This window comes from Phlebotomus argentipes, unplaced genomic scaffold (assembly GCF_947086385.1).
Source record: "Phlebotomus argentipes unplaced genomic scaffold, Phlebotomus argentipes genome assembly contig_32, whole genome shotgun sequence".
NCBI classification, from domain to species: domain Eukaryota; kingdom Metazoa; phylum Arthropoda; class Insecta; order Diptera; family Psychodidae; genus Phlebotomus; species Phlebotomus argentipes.
The window spans coordinates 2,102,029-2,123,316 of record NW_026776187.1 but is presented as its reverse complement, the minus strand read 5'-3'; the positions used below and the strand labels follow the sequence as shown (position 1 = coordinate 2,123,316).

The 21,288-nt window shown below is 40.8% G+C and overlaps 2 protein-coding genes across 8 annotated transcripts; both read left to right on the top strand.

Annotated features, from left to right (window-relative positions):
• Nucleotides 1-25: 25 nt before the first annotated feature.
• Nucleotides 26-2,221, top strand: LOC132264358 (enhancer of mRNA-decapping protein 3). The gene is made up of 3 exons (XM_059764537.1): nt 26-305; nt 425-1,462; nt 1,749-2,221. Exons 2-3 carry the CDS (start codon nt 453-455, stop codon nt 2,215-2,217), a joined length of 1,479 nt encoding a protein of 492 aa, XP_059620520.1. The 5' UTR covers nt 26-305; nt 425-452; the 3' UTR covers nt 2,218-2,221.
• Nucleotides 2,222-3,160: 939 nt separating this feature from the next.
• LOC132264357 (E3 ubiquitin-protein ligase Nedd-4) lies at nt 3,161-16,651 on the top strand. 7 transcript variants are annotated; one of them, XM_059764531.1, is made up of 12 exons: nt 3,161-3,580; nt 7,556-7,635; nt 8,788-8,908; nt 9,024-9,184; nt 10,088-10,463; nt 12,233-12,432; nt 12,617-12,728; nt 13,125-13,509; nt 13,584-14,060; nt 14,136-14,605; nt 14,762-14,931; nt 15,006-16,651. In XM_059764531.1, exons 1-12 carry the CDS (start codon nt 3,449-3,451, stop codon nt 15,106-15,108), a joined length of 2,787 nt encoding a protein of 928 aa, XP_059620514.1. In that variant the 5' UTR covers nt 3,161-3,448; the 3' UTR covers nt 15,109-16,651. The 7 variants fall into 7 exon arrangements, with proteins under 7 accessions (XP_059620514.1, XP_059620512.1, XP_059620519.1 ...); XM_059764529.1 differs by having other exon boundaries at nt 3,163-3,580; nt 9,024-9,193; XM_059764533.1 differs by lacking the exon at nt 3,161-3,580 and adding an exon at nt 5,186-5,235 and having other exon boundaries at nt 9,024-9,193.
• Nucleotides 16,652-21,288: the final 4,637 nt, after the last annotated feature.

Below are 21,288 nucleotides of genomic sequence, written 5' to 3'. Positions count from 1 at the left end.
AATGCCAGCGTAAAAACTTCAGTTGCGCAGCTGAGTTTTTAGCCCTTTGTCAAAGTGGAGGAGATTCTCTGCGTAAAAGGATGTTTTATCTAATTTGATGTGCTAAAATTATCCAAAAGTTATCTTTGCAATGCAAGGAGAGCCTAGAGTGTAGAAGTAGTGCAGAACTGTTAGTGAATTTGTGAGAAAATTAGGCCAAAAGGTGGCAAAGAGAAAGTCTTTTGTGTCTCACAAAAAAAGGTCATCAAAGGCTTGTATTTTACAGCTTTTGGGCTTCAGAAGAGACAATTTTGAACACCAAGAAGGTGAAGAACAGTTTGCAATTGCAGTGCAGTCTGCATGTGAAGTGGTGCAGGAGGAAATTGGATTTCCCTGATCACCTAACCTCATTATTAGTGACTCTACTCTTTCATAATAATTGCAGGCGAAAAATCATTGAATAGTTGTGAACAATGAGCGATAATTGGGTGGGAAAGTCGATTTCCATCAACTGCTCGGAGCCCGGAGGAGTCTTCCAGGGCACGATCAAGGATGTCAGCCCAGAGGCGATTACGATTGTGCGCGCGTTCCGGAACGGAGTGCCCGTGCCGAAGCCGGAAACCGAGGTGACCATCGCCTGTGCGAACATCCTGAATCTGGAGCTGATTCCCGCTCCGCCGAGCAGCAATCTCGCCACTCATGCCATCAGTAAACCGACTCCGATTAAGCACCCCAACTTCCCGGTTGCCCCAATCCAGGAGAACGGCTCGCTGGCACGCATTCCAGTGCCGAGCACGTCACGCCAGGCGGCCGGCAAGGCCTCGCCGAGCACCACTGGCGGCACCAGCACCCTCATGAACAACGGGAAGTTCTATCCGACGAAGCAGTTCGAGTCGCGCAGCGTCTCGAAGCCTCTGGACATCGCGGCGCCGATGAAGAGCAACAACGGGGGCAGCGGCAGCTACAAGAACGACAGGAAGAAGTCCCGCAGGCAGTACAACAGCAAGAATGAGACATTCGGCACACCTGTGGATGATCCCATGATGGACGAGGACTTTGACTTCGAGAAGAATCTGGCGCTGTTCAACAAGCAGGCGATCTGGGACGAGATCGACGCCATGCAGAAGCCGGACCTCCTCCGGCAGACGGTGCCCACGCAGAGGCGCAAGTACCGGCACGACGAGAATGTGATCACGTCGGAGCCGGCGCAGCTGCGGCAGATCGAGGTGGACTACAACAGCTCCAGGGACTACGTGACGGGCGAGGGCCTCATCGTGCCGTCCATTCCCCTGATTGTGCGCAATCGCGTCCAGACGGCCGCCGAGGCGCTGGGGCTGTCGTGGGAGCGCCAGTGCGATGTGCTGGCGCGCGGAACGACGGAGATCGCCCTGCAATTGCTGGGCGGAGGGCGTCGCCTGGTGCCCAACAACTCCCATCAGTGGCCCACGATTGTGGTGATCTGCGAGGAGCCCTACAATGACAAGTGAGTTGAAGGCGCGCGTCTCACTGCGATACGCATAGTGAATTTATTGCATTCTCGTGATTGTGATTGAATTAGGAGCGAGAGGCAGATTTGATAATGTTTGATAACACTTTTCTGCTGACGCATTGTTGAAGACGTCTGATAAGATTTCAATGCAAATTCCGGAAATTTCCTAACAAAATAATATCCTCTTGTTGTTCTCTCACACTCGCCTTATCTTAGACATCGCAGCAAATTAGATAAGACTGATGGCCTTGCTTAACGCTTGTCCTGCTGTCTTTTGCAGGAAATCCGAGATCGGCATCTGCACTGGACGCCAATTGGCGACGCAGGGCCTGAAAGTCGTGGCGTACGTGCGTGAGTTCTCGCACCTGAGCCACCCGAGCCGAGAGTTGGACCTCTTCAATGCCACTGACAGCGCATTCACCAACAACGTGAAGGAGCTGCCGTCGGGCGTGGACTTGATCATCCTGTCCGTGCGCTCGGCCATCCTCACGCCGGTGCTGCTCAAGTGGATTAACGAATCTCGCGCGTCGGTGCTCGCCATCGATCCGCCGGTGCATGGAATCAGCCAGGTGCAGATCAAGTGCTCGATTCTGCCCATTTTGCCGCTGGACGACATCAATCGCCATGCGTGCGGAAAGCTGTACCTCTGCAACCTTGGTATTCCCGACAAGTTCTTCCGAGAGGCGGGAATCAAGTACAAAAGCCCTTTTGGCCATAAATTCGTAATTCCAATCCATTTGGTTGAGTAGAGAGAGAGAGAGAGAGCGAGAGCAAATCATCCTGGCTCACGAGACTGACATGGAGATGATGTGACACACAAGAACGGCTGAGATGCTGAATTCGCATTTCATCTTGCCGACAAAGAAGGTTGTTTTTTGGGAGGAGGAGTAAGAAAAGTTGGACCAATTGCGCATTTCAATTTTACAGTATAATTTCTTTTTCGATCACCACCTGAGTTTTACCTGATGAAAGTTTGTTTAGCCACTTGTTTTTACTTTTCTGGATAATACTGTTATTTCGTCGTATATAGCTTTCAAAATTTGTATCAAAATTCTTTTATCAGTTTATCAAATTTCAAAATCTACATTGCACAATAAACTTATCAATTGGCCCACATTTTTACGTGTTTTCTTTCACTGGTTCTCCGAAGATAAAGGCAAAGGAGAGGCTTCAAAATAGATTCAATAGGTAAGGACTAAGTGTAATCCTTAAATGTCTAGATTTTAGCGCTTATTTTACTGAAATGATATGCGAAAATTACAACTGGTTTTCTGATTAAAAATCGACAGATCTGAAGAAGAAAATCCTTGTATGCAATCAAGGATCAAAATACTTATAAAGCGCGGTTCGAAGCAATTCAAATTTTGAGAATGTCGGCCAAACGATCGATCGCGAAACCTTATCACGCACAAGCAGTTCACAATTTTGATATCGCCTTATCATTGTAGAGCACTAATAGGGGATTCTAAGAAATTGCCTCCGATTCCAGCTTATTTGGAGATGATTCTCTGGCTAATTCGCGAGCACTGAAGACTTTTCCGGAAGTTCGAAACTATCGCGCGGTGATCTAGTGATATTTCGGCGCTGCATTCGGCCATTCGAACACAGCCCAACTGTCACTGCGTAGTCAGGTGCACACAGTGAGTGAAGTGTGCCTCGTGATCGACGTTTTTGTTCCCGTTCTCATTTTGTTGACTCTTTTCTCCTCTGTAGAAGAATCCCTGCCCTGTTTTCTGCCAAGTGGGAGAAGCGTGGAAAGGCGCGTGTGAGTCTCCAAAGTGGATCTGTGCGTTTTCCTCGGCGCCCCATTTGCTGCTGTCCGAGTAGTGGCTGTGGATTCTTGACTGAGAGACACTGTATTTGTCGCGCTATTTCGCGTGTGTTGTGTGTGCCAATTCCACATAAACTTCCAGCGCCAACTCCCCATTGTTCCAGTGGATGCCAGTGGAAAATCTCCGCGGACGCGTTTGATGGCCCACAATGTCGTCGCTCAGCACATTCAATTACCAGCCTCAGGTGCCGCAACGTCCGCGGCGCAGGGCGCAGTCTGTCGTGACCCAGGGCCCCACGGTGACCTCCTCGCCACGGCGATCCCTCTTCGAGCTGACCTCAGTAAGTGTGCGTCGCTCCCCTTGCAGACGAGGCTCCCCTTGCGCGATAAGATTGCACAATGGAGGCTCTCTCGGCGCTGTGTGCGTGAATCTCTCTCTCTCTCCCTCTCTATCTCGAATAGAAAATAGAAAACCCGCCCAAGGACGCTGTTCCCGCGATCGCATCTTGTGTGTAAAGACCGTATTTTCACCTTCGCGCGCGCATTTCCGACCCCCAAAAATATCTCACCTCTTTTGGCATTTTCCGCGCCCTTCGAACAGCGCGTTGGCTCGACGTTTTTTGACGTGTGCAATGCGCTCGACGCGACGCACGGTGGAAAACGGGTGCGCGCATGCAAATTTCGATGGGCGCGACGTCACGCGGAACCGTTATCGTGTTTTTCTTTCCTTCATACGTGTTGTTTTTGCTCGCGGTTACACGCTACATTTGAGGTATAAATATTGCGAGTTTGTATGGAAAACCTGTTCAGTGGCGGAAGGAATTCGCACACAATGACAACGGGTTTTCTCCCAGGCACTCCGTGTCACAGAGCATCGAGCGCAAAGTATGCAATGTCGGGCGCTCAGGGGGCAACTCTGGGGTTCACTGATAAAACGCCTCCAGCAGATCTGAAGGGTTAAGCGAAGGATGAAAAAGTAGGGGACTGCGGGGTTATGCTTTTTGTCTATTTGTTTAAATTGAATAAACTTGCCAAAAACTATAGAAATCAATAGCAAAAATCAGTCTTTAAAGTTACCATTATTATCCAAGCTTCTTTTTTCGTGAAGCATTAACGAATTTGGAATACGTAATTCGAAAAATGGTAAAAATAGAATGGGTAAGATTTGTAGGTGAAATTTTCTTAATTCCTTGAATTTTATCAGAGCGTTTGAAGATGTCAAAGCGTGTGAAACTGCTCGGAATTCCCCTAGCTTAGATTAAAATTTCTACGATTGCAAACTCGTGCGACAGCGCAAAAAGTTCAAGAAACGAGGGTTAACCTTCAGATACAAACAACGTAAAATTTTTTTCATGCTGAAATTGTGGTATTTAAATGTCTTGTGCCATGTATTTATGTTATTTGACAAAAATCACACAATTTTGGGCCACTTTTTCAGCACACAAGAAAAAAAAAGTATATAGAAAATCAGAGGTTTGATAAGTAAGACACTTTTTTTTGTCTATACCCAAAGAATGGAGAAAAATTATTGCATGTGAGGGGATTTTGTGATGAAATTTAACAATAAAGAACTCTACTGTCACCTCTTTTTTTCCGTCTCTATCGCAATAATCTCACACAATACTTGCTTTGGGTGTTGATTAGATAAAATGACTGTGTGAAGGAGCGATAGGGGCGAATACAGAGTCAAAAATTCACCACAAATTTTCCTCTTTTAACTTCTTCACGCTCGGGGAAGCAAATAGAAGTTTATCGGGTGGCCAGAAGACTTTTTGACTTTTCGAAGGGCAGCACGGTTTTGCCGCACTTCGCAGTCTCTTTCTGTGTGGCAAAAAAAAAATTTGTGTAGAGAGAGAAAATCAGACATATTTGTGAATGGTTGTGCATTTTATATATCTTTTGCAATTGAAGTGTGTGTTTTTCTCATAAATTCTTACAGTCTGGCTGCCCCTGAAACACTAATTTATTCACATCCGCGACAATCGTCCACATGTGTGTACGTATGGTCTTCCTTCCCCCTCTTCTTTATCTCTTCTCCAACACGAATTTTGCCTGGAGTTTTATTTGTGAAAAGTTTAACTATTTTCACGGTCCGCTGAATTGTTCTTTTTGCACGAAATATTACGCTAAAATGTTCAATATTCGCTACGCAAGCGGACTAATTGTGTGTGCAATATTGAGTGAGTTCAGAAAAATGTCGTCATTGATTTGGAAATAGTGCACACTTGAGGCAGTGATGTCATCGGAATATAACTTTTATTGTACTCTGATATTGAACAGATACAGTGAGAAATTCTGTGTTATTTGTAGAGTATAGAAAAATGCTCGTATTTTTGCTATATTTTAAGAGTAACCGAAAATCTAGTAAAAGTGCAAAAATAGGGTTAACAGTGACCCCATTTTCCTCATCCAGAGAAAGTATTTTACAAATGAAATAATGTGTCATAGCAGAAAGATAAAAGATAATGGCAGAAAATGGTGGAAAACCATGCAATGGAATGCTGATTAGGAAAATTGACTGATTTTCATTCAGCAAAACTTTCAATCATTGGGAAAGTTTTAAAACTGGAAAGTGTTAAATTGAGTGTTCCAAGATTAGAGACAATCTAATCTAATATTTTCCGACTGATAACTGAATAACCTACAAAAAGAGAGCATGAACTGCTTTGCACGTAAAAGTGCGTTCATATTGTCCTCTTTGGCATCATTTAGAGTTAATAATATTCTTTTGTCTGGTGTCTAATGTTTAGTTTCTATGCACATTGCGAAATGACTAATAGAGAAATTACAGACAATAGAACAGATCCGAGACGAATGATATAGTTGACACGGTGTCAATTGTTATTAGCGCCTTTTGGTAAAGAGAGAAAAGTGCAATTAAATTGATGGAAAATTTTTCCACAGACCTTTGAAATCTAGACAGTGAAGAGTGATTATTGAAAATATCGAAGAATTAGTTTAAAACACGTCTATATTTTCTTATTTCTGTGGAAAAATGTGTGCTATTTACTAGAATTTTGCTATTCTTATGAAATTCCCATGCATATGGGAAACGTTTCTCTTAAATTTCATCCCCGGAACCGCCCTTGAACTACAATTTCGAATTTTCGGAAAGAGTGTGCGAACTCGACTGAGAATTCGCTCTTTCTCTCTCTCTGGCGATGTCATGACGTGCGGAGAGCGAGCAAAGAGAGTGAGTGAATTTCTTTGGACGCACTTGAGTCGTGCGACTTTTTCCCCTGATTTTCCTATTTTTCCGGCACAAAGACCCGTGAAAAGTGCTCCAAGAGACTTTCTAGATGCTCTAGTTTAGTGTTTGTGTGAAAATCAATTCACAAGAGACGATTGGAGTGTGTAAATTGCACCTGGAAGTTTGGTTGGAGAGAAAATTTTCGGGCGTGTGTGAGAAAAAAAAAGACGAGAGATCTCTGGGGTGTTCGAAAAAGCAATGGCTGATGATACAGTGTTTGGATATTTGCCTGATTCTCATGGCGATTCTGTGAGTTTTCACCCTCGTTGTGACCTAATATTGCTTCTTGATCACTTCCCTGTGGAAGGGTTGCGGATTTCTTGCCATGTCGCGATGTGGCGGTTCAATAAAAGCCATAGAAAATTACTCGTGACGTTTGAGATGTTGTGTATTTCCCCGCAGTGGGATTCTAATGCTCCTCCATTGACGCACACATCGACAGTCGGGCCAAAGAGAGAGAGAGAGATTTGAGTTGTGCCACGAACGGAGAGTGAATTCCGTGTGAATCATCTCGCATTTCTTCCTACATTCTTTCCTATTAGCGAGAGATTTTTGTGTAATTAATTTTATCCGAAAGAAAAAGAAAAACGTCGTCCTGAGAGAGAAATTGCGAAAAGTAAATTGATAAGAGAAATGTGTGTAAATATCTCTGCAACAATGTTTGTTGATCTTGTGAAAGTGTCAAAAGAGAGAATATTTACTGGGGTGCAAAAAGAAACAATCTCTTATCAACACGTTCTCGATTCTTTTTCTTTCTTTTTTTTCCTGCATAAACAACAATAATTTGTTGTTCTTTCCGCTTTAATTGCAAAATGGTGAGGAAAATGTCTGTGGAGGACACGCGAGAGAAGATGGTGTTGTGCCTGACGACATGGTCACAACACAACTAATTATCAATGGTTTCTTAATCAATTTCCATGCTAAATTGCTGCGATGGAACAAGCAATTTTCCTGAGAATCTTCCTCATTTCACACTTAAAGTCTCGTGTGTGTGTGTGTGTGGAGTAATTTGATGTGAATTGAGAAAACTAATGGTTTTCCCTCTCTTTCATTGTCTATTTTGCAGAGTGAAGAAGGAACTAGTCAGATTAGGATCAAAGTGATAGCTGGACATACTTTGGCCAAAAAGGATATCTTCGGTGCTAGGTGAGTTGTGCAGAATGAAGGACGAACTCTCTCTCTGTTTCCTAAACTTACCACACTTTGTGCTGCATGAAAATTACCAGAATGTCCTTGATGGGAATCCAAAATCCTATTGATTTTCTCCACTTTCCTTATCCCTTCTCACGCCTCTTTAATCTCGCTTGTTGTTTAAATGCTGTTACTCATGAAACGGCATCATTTACATACATTTTAATTACAGTACATAGAATAGAAGTAAACTCAGTGAAAATAGCATCGAAAGTGCTCTTTTTTTTCACTTCACGTGTAGATTGTTTCATTCATTCAGTCTTCTGCTATTGATTTTTCATATGGTTGACAGTGGAAATTACCAATCCATCGGATAATTAATGAAAAAGCAATAATTCACTTTGATGTTTATGCATAAAATGATATTGAAATTCATTTGAGTTGTTAAAAGCTCCAATAATTATAGGGTCGCGATGCCCTTTATGGCTTTGTGCACATTCAAATAGCCAAAGCGAAAGAGAGTCTTTAATAGATATTTTTATAATTTCCTTTCCATCACATTGCATTTTGAATAAATATGCTATTTTAGTCATAATAATTAACTGAACTTAGCGCTCAATTAATAAATCTAATAACATTTCTGTGTGAATTTTGCGTAGTAAAATTGTTTTTATTGGCAATGTGACAAAATAACTCTCCATATTATCTCTGGCATTTCTCAGTGGAGATGTATATTTGAAAAAAATGCTGATAAAAAACAGGAAAGTTTCAAAATCCAATTTATTCACAATGTTTCATCACTCTGTTGGTTGAAAATTGAGAGTTGTACATTGTTAATAGAGAGATTGTAGAGCCAAATAGGTGTTTATACATAGTTGTCGATATTCTACTAATGTAGTTCGTGTTCAACATGAGTGCGAATAGCTATAACAGTATCCCAAAATAGTGTGTAAACTCGTCTTTGGGTGAGAATGCGTGGCTCTGTATAGTATTTATGTGGCGCTAAGGCAAACATTGACATTGATTTGTGGTCATATCATACTCATGAACCATCCAGATGGTTTACTATTGACTCGTCAGTTTGTATACAATGTAAAATTATAAATTAATTTACTGTTTACACACCACTAAATGACGATTTTCTCTCTACTTCCTCAATTTTAATAGTGATCCATATGTGAGAATTGACCTAAACACGATAAATGGCAACATTAACATCGATTCAGTACTTACAAAGACCAAAAAGAAAACCTTGAACCCCAAATGGAATGAGGAGTTTGTGTTTCGGGTGAGTTTCCCTCTTTTTCTCTTGTATCTCTCAATGTGTCTTCTCGAAGATGATTTGCTGGGATTTCCTTCTAATTAAATGACTTTTTTTCTTAATGTGTTTTTCTCTATTGCAGGTGAAACCCGGCGAACACAAGCTCGTATTCCAAGTGTTCGATGAGAATCGCTTGACGAGAGACGATTTCCTGGGCATGGTGGAATTGACTCTTGTGAATTTGCCTAAGGAACAGGAGGGCAGGACGATTCCGCCCAAAAGTTACCCACTCCGGCCACGCAGGTCAGTTGGGTAGGTTAATTTGGCTTCTGCTCTGATTTTGTTCTAATTATGTTGCTCTCTCTCTCTTTCTTTTCATTCCGCCTACCCTCCCCCTTCTCTCACTCACACCGCCAATTGAGTTTCGATGTTGAATGCGAAACAATTTGCAAACTTGAGAATGATATTGGGCATGTCTTATGGTGTGCTGTACATTAAGTCAATTGCATGCACGATGGTTTTTTATGCAAAAATATTTTATGAGCCTTGCAAAGTCGTTTGATGGTCAGTTTTTTATTGGATCTACTGTTGCTCGCAGTAAAAGGTTCTTTTTTTTGCCTGTGTATAATATTTTTTTCAAATGATACTTTTCTGACATCATTCTCTTCTCTCAGTGAAGATGATTTCATATTACAATTAATGCTGGATGCTCATGATTGTTTCTTTTTTTCTCATTTGCAACAATTTGTGACTTGTATAGAGGTGGAAAATGATTTATCTCTCTGTCAATTGATGAATTTGTAGAGACTTGATGACAAATTTTGATTTAACTTTATTGTTAAAATTGATATTTTGTGCAAAAGAAAACAAGTGGAAAAAAGAGCTGTGAATGCATGATTTTCTTGTCATGTTGGCATAATTATAATTTATTTTTGCATTTGATTGAACTAACAGGTGAGCCAGAGAATTATTAGTTTAGCGATGATGCCTGAGGAAGAAGAGTTACGCACTTGTGGCACAATTAAATATTATAGCTGACTTTGTCCGTATAATATTTGATATTGCTGCAAGTTGAGGTCTGTGTTGATTTAGGTGAACTTTTACTCTCATCTAATGTTTCCATCTCCATAATCCCTTTGAATTCTTGACAATAGATTAATAGAGAATTTTTCTCCCTGTTTCTCCTGATTGACGACATATGTTTAGTGCTCGATCTCGGGTTCGCGGCACTTTGGATATCTATCACGCCTTTATACGCGATCTGGATTCAACCAGTGAGACGTCGGATTGGGAGATTGTCGATGACGGAGCCAGCAACAGTGACAGCTCGGGCACACCGATAAATGCATCATCGCTGTTTGGATCATCGGGTGTGGAGGCACTGCCGCAGGGCTGGGAGGAGCGCCAGGACGCCAACGGGCGGACGTACTACGTGAATCACATTGCGCGCACGACACAGTGGGAGCGCCCCACGGCACTCACGAGTAGCGGTGTGTCGGAGGAGGAGATGAACAACGCGGCGGCAGAATTCCATCGACGCTTCCATATCAGTGTAGATGAATCGGATTCGAGGAGTAATCAGGTAATGATTCTGACTCATTTTCTGCCGGAAAAAAACACACATTCTCAACTTTTCATTCCTGTGTGTGATTTATTGAGACACATATTCGACTTCTTACATTATCTTCACACACTTTTTTTTTCTTATCGTATAATCGCAAATTGATGATTCTACTTTTGAGTCTTCTTTACAACCACATTTTCTTATTTTTTGCGCGACTCTCGCCTTCCACATTCAGCCGGCAGATTGCATATTGTTTCTTTCTCATCATTACATTTGCATGCGCGTTCCTCAATTGTGTTGTTTTTCTTCTTCTGTGTTTTCTCGCATGACTGGCCAATTGCAATTTCACTACTTTTGGGGACAATTTAACTTGAAGGACTTTTTTGCAAATGACGATGTTCTCCTCACTGTTCATGAGGCACTTTTGGAGAGTTTTCACGATGGGGAAATGTGCTGTATTTCCACTGTCGCCGCCGCTCTTCAAATGACGGATGATGAGGCGGATGAAATAGTTGATGAAGCCACTGAGGTGCTTGCTCAGTCACCACACTTTGTGTTTGTGGTAAAATTGTAGTGTATGAAGCTCATGAGTCAGTCCTCAAATGTCAAATGCACAGTAAACAAATCTCTTTAACTAACAATGAGACATAAACCATGGGCAGGCAAGCAGAGATCCTTTAATAACATCCATTTAGAGGCTAAATCTTCCTCAATTTCGCGATTTGTTAGTGCTGTAGTTGGTTGGTTTCTAATTAATTTTTTGGTATGTGAGTAAATGAGAGAAACCGCGTTTTAGTTTCAGAATCAATCTTTAGTATTGTTCAGCCGTATAATTGCTATGGAAGGCAAATGCTCTTGTGAGTTCTCTAATTACAAGTGGGATGAAGAACTGGGCGGGACAATTGAGTGGGCAGAGCGACCAAAAGATAGTGGAATATTATAGTGATCTGAAATTATTACACATTTCTTCTTTTCTAAAAATTATTCACAAATTACATTAATCATTTACACACCTTTATAAGAAATGAAGAGAAATTTATTGCAGAAATTATATTTTTCTCCACGGGAAACTAGTTTCTTTCATTGAGGAAATAAATGATTTGATAAAATAATTGCTTACAGATCTCAAGAAATATATTTATATGAATTCCAAGTTAATTAATTCTTTAAAGAAAACTAGCTGAAAATTTAGCCAAGAGCCATAATAATAATATCAAGGAAGCTAATTATCGTGATTTTGCAAGAAACACAAGAACAATATGTGATTGTTTGAGGAAAATGTCTTGAAGCTCTTATTGCTAATTGCTGCTATTGACAATATTAATTATGGATGAAAATGCAAGTGAAGCAGAACAATCAATTCTATTAATACTGCCAATAGATTATTACATAAATTGACGCAATGGTGCGTTGTTTTATTGATCAACAAAGAGCGGAAAATTGCTTGAAAATTGTGTGTGTATGAAAGAAAAAACCTGTGCCCAAGTAGAAGTAATTCAACAAGTTGTTTAGATTAGAACTATCTGCACATTTAATTGAGCTTTTCCACTGCTGTGCTATGAAAAACCAGTATTCTTCTGACACTCGCGTTGACAGTTGCTTCTCATCTCCTCATTTTTTTTTGTTGTTGTTGTTAAATTTGATTTAATTTTTCCTAATTTCTCTCTCTCTCTTTCAAATTATCTCGTCTCCTCTTCGTGTGTTGTCTTGCGTCCTGTGGGATAAAAAAATACACACTTTATTCCAATATTTTGTGTGGTGGAAAATCATGGCACGATAAAAAAAAGGGTGATAACATGAGTTTGAGCTCTGAGATGGGCTTTATGGGTTCGGTGACTTCACTCAATGATCTCAATCGATCGGGTTCCATGAGTTCCAATCACAGCACGACCGGACGCCCAACGAGACCAGCGCCGAGTATTCCGCGTGATCATCAGCTGCACAGAACCAATGCCACGCGCCGAAAAGCTCCGATTCCACCTTCCAGGTGTGTGTGTGTTGTCTTCATTGTCACTGTCCTTTGTCTCTTGATTAGGCGAAATTATGCCTTTCTGTGTGTGCTCGCTCACAATATATTTCTGTGCTCGAAGAAGATGATCACAGAAATGTCCAGAGAGTGGGAGCACATCATTGTTGTGTCCTCTCTTACACATCTTTCCTCTAATGACTAGATTAACCACATCTCCTGTGGTCAGCGAGGGGGGAAGCAGTGGTCCCAGTAGAAGGCATTTGCCAAGGAATAGAAATTCACTGGAGGACAATGAGGAGCAGAGTAACAGTGAGGTGAGAATGCTGTGCCTTTGGTGTCAAGGAAGAGTCTTTCTCTCTCTCGCATTTAGTTGAATTCCCGGCAATTTTGTGGACACTCTCTTGGAAAAATACCACCAAGAATTCTTCCCCAAGAAGCTTTTGTCCCCATCTTATTTGCGCTCATATTTTATTTATCTGTTTTGATATAGAGTGTCTCTTATGTTGCACCATTTTTATTTTGGGCATTTTGGTCTATTAGAGAAAACAGAAGAAAAGAGAAGCCTTTTGTCTCGTCGTTAGTTTGAAACGCTTAGTATCAATGATTGTATGCTGTGTTTCCTAAGCTAATCATGCAAAGAGCATTGTGCTGTGATGGATTTCTTGTTAAATTGCTGTTTTAATAACTTGTCTCTGTGTGTATTTTTGCAGAATGAAGATCTTGACACGTCCGACAGTGGAGCGGTTACTAATAACCAGGTGCGCTCGCCGTCAACGCCACAGTCACGGCAGAGCTCCACGGAAGACAACTCGGCCACGTCATCGCCGGACACGACGGCGTCCTCCAATCCAGACACCACGGGACTTCCGCCTGGTTGGTCGATGCAGGTCGCGCCGAATGGTAGGATATTCTTCATTGATCACAATGAGAGGAAGACATCGTGGGTGGATCCGCGCACCGGCCGTGCCAGTCCAATGCCCAATGCAGCGGGCAGATCGCCGGCCAGTCGGAAGCCAGAGGACGATCTTGGGCCGCTGCCGGAGGGCTGGGAAGAGAGAGTCCACTCAGATGGGAGGATCTTCTATATTGATCATAGTGAGTGATGATTTGCTATTCAATTTATGTGAAGCATTTGCTAATTTCTCTCAATTGCTCTCTTTGTTTTGCAGATACAAGAATTACTCAATGGGAAGATCCGAGAATGTCAAATCCAAATATCGCCGGACAGGCTGTCCCGTATTCACGTGACTACAAGCAAAAGTATGAATACTTCAAGAGTCAACTGCGAAAGCCAACAAGTGTTCCCAACAAATTTGAGATTAAAGTGCGACGAGCATCAATCTTCGAGGATTCATATCGTGTGCTCAATTCTGTGACGAAAACTGATCTCCTGAAGACGAAGCTTTGGGTGGAGTTTGAGGGTGAGGTGGGATTGGATTATGGCGGTTTGGCACGTGAATGGTTCTTCTTGCTGTCGAAGGAGATGTTCAATCCATACTATGGACTCTTTGAGTACTCCGCCATGGACAATTACACCCTGCAAATTAATCCATTCAGTGGACTGTGCAATGAGGAGCATCTCAACTATTTCAAGTTTATCGGACGTGTTGCTGGAATGGCAGTGTATCACGGAAAGTTGTTAGATGGTAATGTCGCATTGTTGTGCGCTATTGGCATGAGTTTTTCATGCAATTGTAACACAATTTCTTTCACAATTGCAGCATTCTTCATTCGACCATTCTACAAGATGATGCTTCAGAAGCCAATTGACTTAAAAGATATGGAGGCTGTTGATATGGAATACTACAATTCACTGCTATGGATTAAGGAGAATGATCCGAGTGAACTTATGCTCACGTTTTGTATCGATGAAGAGACATTCGGTACGACAAATCAGAGAGAACTCAAGCCTAATGGCGCCAATATTGATGTGACGAATGAGAATAAGGATGAATATATTCGCCTTGTGATTGAGTGGCGATTTGTGTCACGCGTCAAGGAGCAGATGCACGCTTTTCTCGATGGCTTTGGATCTGTTGTGCCACTGAATAGTCTCAAAATATTCGATGAGAATGAACTGGAGTTGCTTATGTGTGGCATACAGAACATCGACGTCAAAGACTGGAAAAAGAATACACTCTACAAGGGCGACTACTATGCAAATCATGTTATTGTTCAGTGGTTCTGGAGGGTGAGTTATACAAGTTGTGTCTTCACTTCCTGTTGCTTTATTGCCAATTCCTTCTTTTTCCTCCTTACTTGTTTGGCTATCAAAGAGGGGGGTTTTTGCATTCATTTAGTTTTCGCATGAGTGACTAAAAGAGTCCTTTTTTTGTGTCTCTTGCAGGCTGTTTTGTCTTTCTCAAATGAGATGCGAGCAAGACTGTTGCAATTTGTGACTGGAACATCGCGTGTGCCGATGAATGGCTTCAAAGAGTTGTACGGATCGAATGGTCCGCAAATGTTCACGATTGAGAAGTGGGGAAATCCTGAAAACTTCCCGCGAGCTCACACATGGTAAGTGAATTGATTCTAACTGCTTCTCTCGTTCGCTCCTCACGATTTGCCTCTCTTTATTTTCTCTTCTTCAGTTTCAATCGTCTGGACTTGCCGCCGTACGAGAGTTACTTGCAGCTAAAGGATAAACTGATTAAAGCCATTGAAGGGAGTCAAGGATTTGCTGGTGTTGACTAAGGAGAAGAAGAAGAAGAAAGTAGATTTGATAAATTGTCGTGTTTTATTAATAAATTTTCTCTTACTTTAAGATGAAGAGTTATACAAGCATACACGATTTTATAAGCTTTCAGAGAAAAAAAAAACAATCTTATCGATTATATCCAGGGTTCATTTCTTCCTCTCGTCTTTCTCTACAAATATGTAATATCTGACATTTGACCAAATATTCTATGCAAAGAAGATGAAAAGAAAAAAAAATTGTGAATTATTGCTCTTGGAAAATCTTGAAATTAGCCGAATTTGTGAAAAATTGTAATGTAAAAAACTATTGGGTATTGAATTTTTAACATTCCCTTCTAATCTTATGCCAATATCTTATTTTTTCCTGCAATATATATGTGTCTTCTTGACGTGTATTCACGCAATAAGGAATAAGTGAAGATGAGAGTAGCAAATTTTTTGAGTTGTCAGTGTTTTTGGATATAAAAACAAGAACAGTATATGTAGAGTCAGTGGAAAAATACGATGAAAACAAGTTATTGAATAGGAAAGATTAAAAAAAAGAAGAAAAAAAGAGAAACACTTACATTAAATGTAGTTGTGAATATATCAGTAATATAATTTATTTCTTATTAATCGTAAGCTACTTATGTTCTAGTTGTGTTTTAATTTTTTTTCCAATTGATATATGAAAAAAAGTTTTGCTGTAAAGGGATGAAACTTTAAAAAAAAAAACGAATGCCAAATTTCTTAATCTGTAATACTTACAAAAGTTTAATTTTTTTTATTTTTCCCCTCTTGTCGTGGGCATGAAAATATTATTATGAAGAAGAAAAAAAGTGTTATTTATCGGAAGCGTAAAGGATTTTTTGTAAGATTTGTACGAGAATGGCGAAGTTTAGACGTGTTAAATGGTAGAAAAGTGATTTGATTTCCCAAAATTGAATGTCAGTCGTTTAGTTCATTTTTATCCGTTCGGAACATAAATAGTGCCTTTATTCACAGAAGAGATAAAATATAAATAATTGCAATCAATCCAATTCATGCCAGGAATAATTGAAAGGAAGAAAAAAATTGATGAAAAAGACTGGATGCGGGTGGAATGATGGCCGCGAGGGTGTAATTAAGGGTAAAAAAAAAATGATGAGAACAAGAATGGAGGAAACGGGAAATTTTTCTCTCAGATTAAAAGAAAAAGAAAAGAAAATGTAATCAGCATTCTGTCTATGAAATCATACAATGAAGTGTTTTATACATAATACAAAATTTTACATCTTATGCTATATTCTTATTGCGAAAGGATTAATGAGTAAAAAAAAATAGGAGAAACAAGTTACAATTTGTATTTGAGTGGAAGATCTATATTACCTTTTTGTAAATATGATTACAATTATTCAGTGGCCTGTTACATTTAATTATATTATTTTATTATAATTATTATTATGGAGTAAATATAATTATATGAAATGTAAGGTAACAGAGAGGATGTGTTACGTTGTAATACTTTCAACACGATATGTGAAATCAGGAGAGAATAATAAATTTGAAATTGAAAGGAAAATGGCGAGTGTTTGTGTGGGGATGCGTGGAAATTGGGGAGTAAAAACAATGGATAATGTCCAGGAATCAGCATTCAAGCGGGGAGTCTTCACGTGAGAGAAACATGTGGAGCGAATGGGGGTTAATTGATACGAGTTTAGTTGCATAGATGGCGAGCTATTAGGGCTGATTTATTGGCTCCGCATGGGAATCTTCTGCTTTGCGAAGCAGTGCCGTGTGTAGAGAGATGAGAAGATGTCCCTGGAGTGCCTCACAGGACGCCACTGCTGGAGGATCTGCACGAATGCGGGTGGATGATTCCACCCGCAGCAAATGTACTTAAAGACGAAATAATTGTGGCAATAATTCTGGGATTTCTTCCCACCGCGCGTAGCCTTATCATATTTTTTTTTTCCCTCTCGTCTCAACATAATAATGACACTCTTTTGTGGTGGATCAGCCATGAATGCTTGATGGTTTCACGTGGATATTGCAACATAAAAGAAACCCAATTTGCATCACATCCCCAGACGGCCGTCGAGGCCAATATTGAGCCTCCCACGGCGCAAATTCCCTCGCAGCCCATTTTTCCTAGAGCCAAAAGTGGAAAAACTTCCACGCACTTTGTGCTGTCGTCATCATCATCAGGCACTGTCACACGCTTCTTCGCCGATATGATTTCATATCTCTCTCTGGGCTGATGCTGAGCCGCGTGAGTCGTGTTGGGGTATAAATGAGAAATGGCAAGCCGCTCTAAATTGATGTGAATATTAGGAGATTGATTTTAACAGGCGATAAAAGTTCAGCAATCCCATCGACGTTCCATAGAGATTGTCCACATCTGCTGCCTTTCGCACATCCAATATCAATATCAGCGCAATGACGCACGAAGGAATTCTTCCAGGCACTCAATGCAGTAAAATGAATACATCTTTTTTTTATTTTACTGCGGATTTCTTCTACTTTCATTCCGATCAATGTTTGTGTCGTAAAATTGCATTTTAATGACTCGTGTGCACACGTAAAATTCATGTATTTGGATGTGTTGGACATGCTTTAGAGGTGTTTCATCAACAAAACTATGCTATATTGACCACCTTTATTCCTCTTCAGATGGTGTTCTCATACTCACTCTTCTTACTATTCTTCCTAGAGCTTCAGCTAAACTTCCACCAGAGATTAACACTTCCTCTCAGAGACAAGAAAAGTTTCCATTTCTCAGCAGACGAATGATTTCAATACACACAGCCAGAATGAAGTCACGAGTAGTCATGCAGACATGCGAAACAAATTAGATGAATCCGGGAAGTGGTCAACTTTTGACCATTGTGTCCTCCCACTTGGTCAGTTGCGTGTCGACTTTTCCGCATGTCCATTGGGTGCGGGGAAACTTCCGATAAAGAGAAGTTGATGGAAAAAGTTTCTATGTCACTCGGTCGCATGTCTTCCATGTCTTGCTTATTGCACACTTTTTCTATTGTCCGAAAGCCAAGGAGGAGACTCTCCCCATGGAAATGTTGTCAATGAATGTATTTCCGAGTGATTTTATCACGCCATAAATTTTTTATCACTCTTGTCCATTTTATAGAAGAGTCATTAAGCTGGCCACCATCTTCGTCCTTTCCGCTTTTTTTACCATCACGAAATTCGCCACTCTCTCTCTGGGTCTGCATGGCAATTTTATCGGGTTTTTCTTCCTCACCCCGATTTCCAACCATAAATGTGAACTCGCATGTCCTTCTCAACTCACTGCCTGTCCACTGGCGAATGCCAAATGAAATCTTGAGACGTATAACAAAAGTAATCATGTGAAATATTGCACGACAGACATGAGAAAATTCCCCCTTGAAGCATCATCGCACACTCGCCAATCTGAGCATTTTGCAGAGAGACGAGAGGGTGGCAAAAATTGCCCAGCACAGTCTGGAAAATGTGTATGGACAAATTTGATGTGTGTGGCAGATAAGTCCTTCCTGATTATCCTCACCAGACACGGAGAGTCCGCTGGGACGCACTCGCCTGTTTGAGCGTCTCTCCACTGCCTGTGGTGAATAAGATTGGGCGCAGTCGGGGGCTCTGCTGCCAGCAAATTCCCCTCTGGAGTTGTGTGCCTGTGATGACATGGAAATTGATGGAAATCTCAAGGAAAATCCACTCAAAAGAGTTCCCCACTGAAGCCACAGAAAAGAGATTAAAAAGTGCCAAAAGGCCTCCATGTTGAATGTCTTTAAATTTTTATCTCACATCTTAAACACTTTTGCAAATAGTTGGGGAGCCTTTTTTGGATCTCAAGAGGGACGAATAGCATGAAGAGTCATGAATAAGAAATATTGGGCAAGAGGAAGAGTAGCACACTTTCTCTGGTCACAGTTGAAGGCTTGAATTTCATTTTATAAATAATTTTTGACTGCTGAATTTCTGGAAATCTTTAAAATCGATGGAAAGCCTTTAATTAACTTGCAAGTGTTCAGAAAACTTACAAAGGAACTGATAAAATGACACATCACGAGCAATTTACATGCATTGCACAGAATATGCTGTGAAAGAAAACACCCAATTTCTATACATTCCATCGAATGAGAGATTTTCTTCCGCTTTCCGTGCGCCAATTTTGCTATAGTGGAAAATCCTCTCAGTGTATTTGAATAGAGTCAAATTCCATTTCCACACTTGCAAGATGAGATTTAATCAAGTGACAGTGAATGCTTGTTAGGGATTTATAGTCGAAGGAGCAACTAAATGTCGAACAAGAAAAGTTCAATCCTCCATAGTCATTACCTCAAAATTCAACCCTCATTTTCCATGCGAGTCAAATGTGAAAGGTGTCTCTTGAATGACTTCAAGTGCCTTGTGTACGTTGAGAGGGTGAAAATTGCTCAGGGATTCTCACATGTTCTGGTGTTGAATCAATTTATTTCCAGCGCTCAAAGCTTTGAGCTTTCGGAACAACTATTTTGTCGAGGGTGAACTTTCATGGAAATTTCAGAAGCATCTCGAATTTCAGGCAAACTCCAAGAAATTCACTTACACACTCCTTGTAACTTTATATAGTTTGTCTCATCGTCTTCACCAATTCACGTTCCCTAGTGACCGCGGTCAAATAACCAAATAAATATGCAGAGAATCTGTTCTTTTTTTTCTTGCATTTCTCCTGAAAAATTCCCACTCTCGGGAAAGTTTCTCGTGCGCGACTCTGGGATAAAAAAAAATCACAGCTAGAAGGAAAATTTCTCACCTCTCCAGCATTTGAGGCATTTATCAAACTTTTCCACTAAAGACATGAGGCAAAAATGTCCCAAAGTTTCACTTTAGAGAATGTGGAAAACTTTTCATTGTCGGCATATTTTGCACCCCGAACCATTGTGACTTTTTCACTTCTTCATCATCATCCATCTGGAAAAGAGCGCAGAGAACACTTCCTCGCCCAGACTCTTGCGAAGGGATTTACACAGGAAAAGTCCTTGAAATATGCGGAACTCCATAACTTAGGCCATAGTGTCTGAAGGGATCTGGAGTAGAAAACTATTACTTAATCATTCCATGTTGCACTTTTGGGAAAGAGAAACTTTGACTCTCGCCCAGTGAAATTTTCAAGCTGAGCAAAGAAGGGATTTCTTTGAATTAAGAACACACACACACGCCTCTGTTTGTATCTGCAGAATGAATTTTCACCTATTCTTCATGACACTGGGCGAGGTGAATGCATGGCGGCAGAGCATTTCCCGCCTTTTTCATGTGCCATTCATTGTGTTTGCTTCCCTGGTAAAATCCTCCTTGTCTCTTCTATGCACACTTTCACAGTGATTTATTCCGCTTGATCCACTTCTGCCACTGACATAAATTCCTCCCTCGCCCCACTGAGTTCGTGCAAAATGAAATGAAATGCGAGCAGAGCCAGATTCCAGAGTGAATGTGGCAATTGTGTGCCACCCACATTAAGGTGGGAACACTTCCTCCAGAGATCATTAAACATATAGTCAACCGTCGAAGCTCAATCTTACTTAACAACTTTGTACTCCCAGTCAACAATGCGCCATTATCAATGAGTACAATTAGACGCCTCTGCACAGTGACAATAAATACATTAATTACATATTCAACCCATATCTGAATCTCTCAATGCGGTCCAATTCCTAACATGTTGGCGAAGGGATCACAGCATTCGCACTTGAAGGGCAGAAGGTCACCAAATGACGACAAATACGACCATAAACAGCTTCCGGCACAATCCTAGTCCCTAATCTATAAATTTCAAGTTGAGAAAGTTGCTGTTTAGTTGTGAAACACATGCCCTAGTGACTCATTTGAGGAGTGAATTTATACGCATTATCCTTCCTGGAGGATGCTAAACTTTTCCCAACCCAATCAATTACGGTCCAAAGTTGATTTAAAGTGAGACGCACCCGAAAAATACCTCTCTTTAGAAGAAAATCAGAAAGTTTTTGGGAAGCATTAAAGTATCTCCAAGCAGAATGAAAGCTTTGTAGTTTCGTGTTAAAGTTTATTTGTTGTATAGCAAATTTGATGTCTGATGTCTGCATTCTAAGTTTGAATTTCATGCTCTTTAGACGTTCGAAAATTGTACAATTAACAGTATAGATATGCAAATTTCCATTGACGTCAAAGCTCTTGAGCTAATTTTATTTCATATGATTTGAG

Excerpts from the sequence above, each read along its gene's own strand:
- LOC132264358 (XM_059764537.1), top strand. The coding sequence starts at position 453 with ATGAGCGATAATTGGGTGGGAAAGTCGATTTCCATCAACTGCTCGGAG. Across the intron at positions 1,463-1,748 it reads GAGGAGCCCTACAATGACAA|GAAATCCGAGATCGGCATCT; the intron begins GTGAGTTGAAGG and ends TGTCTTTTGCAG.
- LOC132264357 (XM_059764529.1), top strand. The coding sequence starts at position 3,449 with ATGTCGTCGCTCAGCACATTCAATTACCAGCCTCAGGTGCCGCAACGT. Across the intron at positions 13,510-13,583 it reads GATCTTCTATATTGATCATA|ATACAAGAATTACTCAATGG; the intron begins GTGAGTGATGAT and ends TTTGTTTTGCAG. Across the intron at positions 14,932-15,005 it reads TTCCCGCGAGCTCACACATG|TTTCAATCGTCTGGACTTGC; the intron begins GTAAGTGAATTG and ends TCTCTTCTTCAG.